Raw genomic sequence first — 9105 nt, forward strand, 5'->3', positions numbered from 1 at the left:
GACCAGACCAAATTTCTGCACATTTTATGATCATGGCTCTCTAACATTGATACCCATCTAGTGAAGGAAATCTTCTCTGATGATTGAGCAAATGACTCAATGTGAGTAAAACAGAGTGTACCAATGTGTCTGCTTTTATGTTAATATCATTGACATGCCTTTTTATTTTTATTGAAATGCCTTTTTATCGCCACAGTTCTGTAATAAAATGTGATGTCAGTGATGATGATGATACATGCAGAACATTTATATTATTTAGGATTGCATTAGATATTTTGAGGCTTTTGGTGATGTTTTCATATGACAATGTTAATTGTCCTTTCAATTCCTAAGAACAATTGTGTTGTAATTTTGATTGGAATTTGATTGAATCTGTAGATTGTTTTTTGTAGGATGGGGATTTCATCTATCTTAATCCTATCAATGCATGAACCTGAGAGATTTTTGATCTATTGATAGCATTTTAAAATTTTTCTTCAGCATTTTCAATATCTTACCATACACATGTTTCACTTGCTTTGTTAGAGTTGCCTCAAGATAGTTTTTAATTTTCTTGTCTATCAGAAAATAGTCCCTGTGGTGGGCAATAAAAGGTGTAATAACATACATACACACACACACATACACACAAACACACACAAACACACACAGATAATTTGATAGTTGAAACAAGTTTTATATGCTCCAACAACTTTATGCATATACATTCATATATACATATATACACTTTTGGTGGATGGAGTTAAGCTCCAATATCTATAGGTTTTCTCCCACTGGTTATATATCTCAGTAAAATCTTTCAAACAGTATAAAGGTTGCCATGTGTTTACATTTTATTTTTCTTCTACTGAATAATTACAATAAACAGTATGTTTCACAAAATTTTTACATGAATAAACATTTTTGAATTACAAGTGTAAAAATGACACCCAAGAACCCACATAAATCTGTAATGAAACAATTTGTTGTAGATGAACAAAGTGTATGCAAGCCAGGTATGATCAGCAACACTCTTCAGCGTTCTCTACTGATGCCTCATGAGCCCAGGGTCAGTTCAAAGCATTTTTCTCAAAACCAGAGATATTTTGTCCCCTGAATAAAGTTTTGGCCATTTATTGTGACTTTTTCTGAGCAGGAGCTTAGTCTCAGAAGGAAGAAGCCTGTTTTTAAAGAGCTCATGGAAGGAATATGGGATAGATTTCCTCATACAGGATTAAGACTTGTTCCTTTTTGCCATACAGTCTGACACAGGTGTCTTTTACCTCACTTAATCAGGATACAGTCTTAATAATGTCAACTCTTGGCCTCATCAATAAGTAAATGATGTGAATATGTTCTGGTCAATACAATGCTATCTCTTATCACACAGTACTACCTAAAAACCCTTACCTCCAAATATTCTGAGTTGACAAGTCTCTACTATGGGCTAGAGCTGGAAAATCTTCTTCCTGTTGACAATGGCTACATTTAAGTGGATCCCCAACTTAGTCCTTGTGGGTGGTCTAGACATTCAGGTGACAGTGACATCAGTTTGCTTTCTCTCCACTGATGTACACTCCAAGGTCCAGCTACAGCAGTTTAGAGTTGAGCTGAAGAGGTCTGGTGCCTCACTGAAGCCATCCTGCAATGCTTCTGGTTATATTTTTACAGGCTACAGTATTAACTGGGTAAGGTGGATGCCTGGAGAGTGGCTAGAGTAGATGAGGTAGCTGAACCTTAGCAATCACAATGCAGGTTATACTCAGAAGTTTCAAGGATGGGTCTCTATGATTAGGGATACATTCTGTAGCACAGCCTACAAGAAGCCCAGCAGACTGACATCTGAGGACTAGCTGTTACTCTATAAAACACTCTAAATAACACTATTCCATGAAATTTGTCCAAATTGTGGTGGAAAAGTGAGTTTCCATGAGTCTGTGATGACAGGGAGAATTAGATGGAGGACTTAATGAGAAAATAGGGTAAATTCCTCAAGTATAGGAATAAAAGTACTTTGAATATATTCTCAATTTATGGACAAATTTCCCAGTCAATTTGCATACAAGCTTCAGGGTGCAGTGTTCCCATTTCATAACTTATTTCTACAGCTCCTGTTGATGTTGATGTGAATGTGTTTTTACCATAATTGGATCAATGTCTTTCAGCAGTTGTTTATCTATATATTAACTCAAGATGTAATTTCTATGATATGGCAAGATTGCTATTGAATTGAAATATCAATGATATCCTGGGTAAAATTTCATTTTTTGAAAATTGAGGAATAATTTCAAATATTCATTCTTATTCCAGAGCCTTATATTATAGCCTTCTTGACTTTTAATATACATCCCAAGAATCACAAGTCTATTAAAGGGTATCATACTTCCAATTATTAAGTTGAGTCATAATGAGGAATATTTTATGTCAGATAGGGAAAGGTGAGGATGGAACTACGTGTTTCATATTACTATTCCAAATTCCCCCAAAATCATGGTGCATGAAGGAATCATATGACAAGTTTACTAAGATTCTTTTTGTGATTATATTTTGTATGAGCAACAAGAATGAAACTAGAACACAATAATGCATACCCATACTGACACATAACCATGTTCCATAGTACCTAGTTTACATGCTTAAATGGGACTTTGGAATTGTGACAAAATACATCTGTTGCTTCAACCATGAAAGTAACATTCAAATGTGTATGATCTAGTTTAGCCAGGTTTAAGTGACCAGAAAGGAGGTCTAGAGGCCTCAAATGAATTATAAGATTCATGAAAATTTGCTTTCCAGATCATGTCTTGTTTTTATTCATAAATCCTCACACAAAACCCTGATAGATACTGAGGGATGTTTAATCTAACTTGGTGTTATTCCATAGATCACTGTGTTAAATGAGCAACAGGAAGTAAAAGGCAAATGTCAAGATCTGAAAGCTTAGGATGGTGAATAGCAAACATGTATCTCTTGTAATATATCAGGAAATCCCAGTTTTCATCTGTAGCATTGCCTCTCAGGTGTTCCAACAGATGGGGGGGGAGTAAAGTTCTTCTTCAAAAAGTACTAGGTAACTGTGATGCCTGATTAGATCCATGCTGTCCAGAGAGCTAGGAGTACTGGTGGCACACAGTGATATTCCATTAATCAGGTTCTGTGACCAATAACTTCTCAGTTTATCTTGCTATGGTCTTTAATGACAGGAATTTTCAGAAAGAGATGGCAGGTTGGATCCAAGAAGCAAGTCCTCTCCGAAATATTTCAGCTAGTTCTCAATAGTCTTGTAACTTAATATGAATATTGCCTTTGGCCTGTTTTCATTGTTTCATAGCAAGAGTCTTGTAAATGGAAGGAATAATGGGAGTTACAAAAATGCTGTTTAACATCATGTCAGGTTTTAGCTCAGTTACAGCAAAGTGTTAAAAGTTAGTCTCCCACAAATTACTATCTAATAGAGATTACTAATTTGACATATATTTTCAGGGTATCTCATTCCTAAGAAACGAGATTGAAACAACCATGGAAATTCATTTATGTTTCGGTAAACATATTCTCAACCTAGTGTAATATATATATATATATATATATATATATGGACCTGATTACTAGGGAAGAAGTTCAGTTCATACAAATCTGTTCGCAACCATAAGAGCCCCAGTTACATCCAAAATTTTCTGGGCTTTACAGAGGTATACCTATGCACATAGAACATGATGCCCAGATCTCTTGCACAACATGAATGTTGACTCATTTACTGTAAATATTCCAATGTTTTTTTTTCCCTAAGGCCTACACAATGTTTCACATATAATTTCTTTTTAAACTGACATTGAAATTCAGACTTGACTAAGAAAATGTTCCCTAGTATATAATTATATTTCCTCTTAAAAGCAAAGAGCAAATCGAAGTCACCTGGAGGAAAACTAGAAACCTTGCTCTGTGCTTCATTTTATCCCCTTAGGAACCTCCCCCAATGCAAAGTAGCCTCAAGGCTTAAAGCTCAGGTCTAGCTGTGGAACTACATCTCCTTCCCACTAGAGCCTCCATCAAAGCATGGCTGTCCTGGTGCTGCTCCTCTGCCTGGTGACCTTTCCAAGCTGTAAGTGTTTTGGTGTTTCAGGAGAGGGTTCCAGGTATATGATCTATCTAATGTATGACTGACAGTGATGTTGCTTGTTCCCAGGTGTCCTGTCACAGGTACAACTGAAGGAGTCAGGACCTGATGTTGTGAAACCCTCACAGACCCTGTCTCTCACCTGCACTGTTTCTGGATTCTCATTAACCAGTAATACTGTACACTGGGTTCGCCAGCCTCCAGGAAAGGGACTGGAGTGGGTGGGAGCCATGGGATGGGATGACAAAACATATTATAATTCAGCTCTAAAATCTCGACTGAGCATCAGCAGGGACACCTCCAAGAGCCAAGTTTTCTTAAAAGTGACCAGTCTGAAAACTGAAGACACAGCCAGGTACTACTGTGCTAGAAACACAGTGAAGAAATTACAGTGTGAACCTACACAAAAACCTCCCTACAGAGAAGCTCAGGACCAGCAGGGGGTGCCAAAGATCATTGTGAAGTCACCTTAATCAGTTGGAATCACTTCAGAAGCTAGCAAGTTCTAGCCTGTGCAGCATAGCATGCTTTAATGTGATAACACATATTTTGTTTTGATTTGATTTGATTCAGCAAGTAAATACCCTAGAGGCATCTCTCCAGTGTCATATTCTATCAACCTTCCTATTTTTCATACACTACTACTAAATATTTTGTCCCACAAATATTCTAATTATACAGTTTCTAATTATTAATAGGCAGAATGGCACATATTATATATATGTTTATATTTGAAAAGGTTTCTGAAATTATGACATTTACTGACTGTGATTTCATTAAGAAAGCTTGGGAGTTTTGAGTAATCTGTCTTTTATATTCTTTATCTTTGTACATGTGATGGAGAAACTGCAGATTCGCTGAAGTTTTGTCACTTTTGATAGGTATCTGGGAAACTAAAATATTCATTGTTCTCTTCTTCTAAAGGAAGGTGATGTATAAAGAGTATAGCTAGTTATAGCTAGTTATCATTTTTGACAGATTCCATTTCATTTTTATATATTTCCCTCTTAAAATTTACCTTGAACTTCATAGTCCCAAGTATTATTTTCTCTTTAGGTGTACTGTGCACCATGAATTCAAGAAAATCTCAAGCACCAGAGCACACATTTCACCTGATGTCAGGTCCTGACTTGGTTCTGTGTCTCATAAACCCTTCCCATAAACAGCTGATTTCTATTATTTTCAGTTTGTACTTTTCTTGTGGCTTTTGCTGCCTACAAGGGCTCCCAGTACTAATCCTCTGGGACTTTCTGTTACCATTGAAAGGAATAACCTGGTATCTTATGTATCAGATAGAGAAGTGTAATTCAGAAGAGTAGTGTTGACTGTGGACTCCATGCTAATGGGTCATGTACATGAGGCAGCTTCAAAAGGAAAAGAGAACCTGTTCTTCTAAAGCTGAAGCTTCTAAGTGAACTTTTTGCAGTGACACCAGCAATGATTGATGAAGCCTTGGGGATGAAATTGATTAGTTTAGTAGAATCCTGATATCAGAAAATAAAATAGTGAATTTAAGAACTCTATATGATGCCGAACACAAGGATTTACTATGTTACCCAGGGTCTGGCTAAGAAACTTCGTACATTACTACTGATGAGACCAAAGTATTAGTGTTTGGATAAATATATCAGAACCATTATCTAGAGGTTCTAACTTCCAAACATTTATATTCTGACCCAAAACATATGTAACATGCTATTGAGATTCTATTGCTACTTTTAAAGACTATCCGTACATCTATATTAAGATAAGTAAACTATTAATCAAAGAAGTGAAAACAAAGTTCCACCTCTGAAATAGAATCAAAGAACCAATAAAATATGGAGAGTCCCTGAAATCATCTTCTCTAGAGTATGTCCTGTATTTAATTCTAAATAGTTATAAAGAAGAAGGAGACCAAGGTAACATCAATGGTGAATCATCACACACAACACCTCACCTGAACAATTAAAGTCACAACAATGATAGTAAACATTCTATTTTTAAAATTATTCTCTTATACATCCTGACTGAAGGTTTGTCTCCCTCTACTCCTCAGTTTCTTTCATACCTCTCCTCTCCACCAGATATAAAAGTAAGTATTCTTATAACATGCACCATGTGTTTGAGGTTCTTCCACACTTTCTCCTCTATTAATTTCAGTCTATCTGGTTTTACGTGGAGGTCCTTGGTCCACCTGGACTTGAGCTATGTACAATGAGATAAGAATGGGTTGATTTGCATTCTACATGCTGACCTCCAGTTGAACCAGTACCATTTGTTGACAATATTGTCTTTTTTTCACTGGATGGTTTTAGCACCTTTGTCAAAGATCAAGTGACCATAGAGGTGTGGGTTCATTTCTGGGTCTTCAGTTCTATTGCATTAGTCTATCTGCCTGTATCTGTACCAACACAATGGAGATTTTTATCACTATTGCTCTTTAATATAGCTTGAAGTCAGGGATGGTGATTCCTCTAGAATTTCTTTTATTGTTGAGACTACTTTTTGCTATCCTGTGTTTTTTGCTATTCCAAACGAACTTGAGAATTGCTTTTACTACCTCTATGAAGAATTTACTTGGAATTTTGATGAGGATTGTATTGAATCTGTAGATTGCTTTCAGCAAGATGATCATTTTTACAATATTAATCCTGCCAATCCATGAGCATGGGTGATCTTTCCATCTTTTGAGATCATCTTTGATTTCTTCAGAGACTTGAAGTTCTTGTCATACAGATCTTTCACTTGCTTGGTTAAAGTCACAACAAGTTATTTTACATAATTTGTGACTATTGTGAATGATGTCATTGCCACAATTTCTTTCTCAGCCAGATTATCCTTTGAATAAAGGAAACCTACTGATCTGTTTAAGTAAATTTTATATACAACCAATTTGCTGAAGTTGCTTATCAGCTGTAGGAGTTCTGTTGTGGAATTTTTGGGGTCACTTAAGTATACTATCATATCATCTGCAAATAGTGATATTTTGACTTCTTCCTTTCCTATTCGTATCCCTTTGACCTCTTTTATTGTCTAATTACTCTACTTAGAACTTCAGGTACTATATTGAATAGATAGGGAGAGAGTGAGCAGCCTTGTCTAATTCCTAATTTTAATGGGATTGTTTCAATAATTTCCTACGATGGTCTTTCATAATGATGAAAAATATTACTTTAATATGGAAAGTCAACAAGATAACAATAATTAGCTATTTTACAAATCATATATAGGTTTCTCTTTGAATGTATTTTATACAAATATTGATGGAACCATTCAGTTCTCAATTGTGAAGATGGTCCCAAATAAAGTGTCTGATCCTGATTCAGTCAGAACAGATATAAAAAAGAAATTCAAAATTGATGGAACCATTCAATTCTCAATTGATTGTGAAGATGGTCCCAAATAAAGTGGCTGATCCTGATTCAGTCAAACAGATATAAAAAAGAAATTCAAAAGTACCTGGCAACCTCAAATCTATTATGTTTTTCTTCCAATTTGAAGTGATATCATTACTCTTCTTACTGTGTTAAATTGTTTGAGTTATTTAGAGACTATAAGTTATATATGTATGTGGTAAAAAAAAATATTAAGACCTCTAAAGTTTTCCAAGTAGTGAGAAGGATTCACGAAAGTTAGTTAATCATAGATTTGGATTATAATTTAAAAACTAACATCTTGGAGGTTTCCTGGGGCAGCCTTCCCTCTATCTGAGCATGAAAGAAGGGTAGAGAGTGTTTGGGTGGGACTGAGAGGAGAGGAGGGAGGAGCTGCAATGGACATTCAAAGTGAATAAACTCATATATATATATATATATATATATATATATATATATATATATATACATATATTTCAATCCTGTTTAGCTCTTCTTGAACTCTGGCCAACTCATTCAATTCATCTGTTTTGTTCAAAACTCCTCTCCAAGCTAATTGATTCAAAGACTTCACTTATGTCTAGATTATTTTCTTTGCAACCAGTCTTTCTATAGATGTGCCAATAAAAATACTTATGAAGTCCACAAACTGATCTTCCACAAATTCAACTCCACCATGTTGCCTTTCAACTGATCAAACTCCACTCTGCTCAACTGAACTGACTGCATTCACTGAACGCTTCCTCTCCTGTGTGTTCTTTTGAGAGTTTGTTGTATATTATATCTGACTCACTCTGTCAAATCTTTCTCTGAGGACTACCAACGAGGTTTTGAGAATTGTATTCCTCCTCTCCTTCTACATTTTAAATAACATTCTTACTATAGTTGTACTGAATTGATATTTAAAATGATGGCATTTATCCAGTCAACCATCTTGTTCTCAAATACATGACCAGATTGTTGAATGACCACACAGTTATTGTTTGAGAAGATAAATCATAAGATTTACTTATTATGCATGAAGAACATAATACATTGTTATTTGTTGTGGCCAACACACATACAACTTATTATTTGGGTTAATCCTGCTCAAATACCTGATGACTAATCTCACTGTACACTCTCAAAGCCATAGTCATACTGCCATGACTTTTACTTTATCTAATTTTACTTTATCTGAGATCAGTTTTTTTTTTAGGTTCCATTTTATAAGAAGTTCATATGTTTCCTTATTCCCTGGCTGTTGCTGAATGAAAACCCTCCAGGTTCATCCAGCTCAATGTGATATTTAAATGATATGAACATAACTGCAACAAACATGCAAGGAAAGGTAATGAATGCTCATTGGGGTACTGTAGAAGCAGGTCAGTGTTTCAGAAAGCATAATGCTCTTACAAGGGAACCAGGATCAGTTGTTGGTACCAACAGTGGGCTGTAATATTCACCTGTCAGTATTGAGGTCTTTAGGCTTCCTTCAGCACTAGTTTACTCAAATAGAAACATAATTTAAAATTTTAGATATATGATAGATAGATAGATAGATAGATAGATGATAGATAGATAGATAGATGATAGATAGATAATTGATAGATAGATAGATAGATGATAGATAGATAGATAGATAGATAGATAGATAGATAGATAGATAGATAGATA

At 35.3% G+C, this 9105-nt stretch overlaps 1 gene segment (V, D, J or C); it reads left to right on the forward strand.

The window, feature by feature from the left end:
• The first annotated feature begins 4006 nt into the window (after window positions 1-4006).
• On the forward strand, window positions 4007-4566 carry LOC114629972. The segment is given in 2 exon segments: window positions 4007-4078; window positions 4163-4566. Coding segments are annotated over 2 exon segments (450 nt in total).
• The last annotated feature ends 4539 nt before the right edge of the window (window positions 4567-9105 follow it).

Source organism: Grammomys surdaster, unplaced genomic scaffold, assembly GCF_004785775.1.
Source record: "Grammomys surdaster isolate TR1022 unplaced genomic scaffold, NIH_TR_1.0 323, whole genome shotgun sequence".
Taxonomy (NCBI): Eukaryota; Metazoa; Chordata; class Mammalia; order Rodentia; family Muridae; genus Grammomys; species Grammomys surdaster.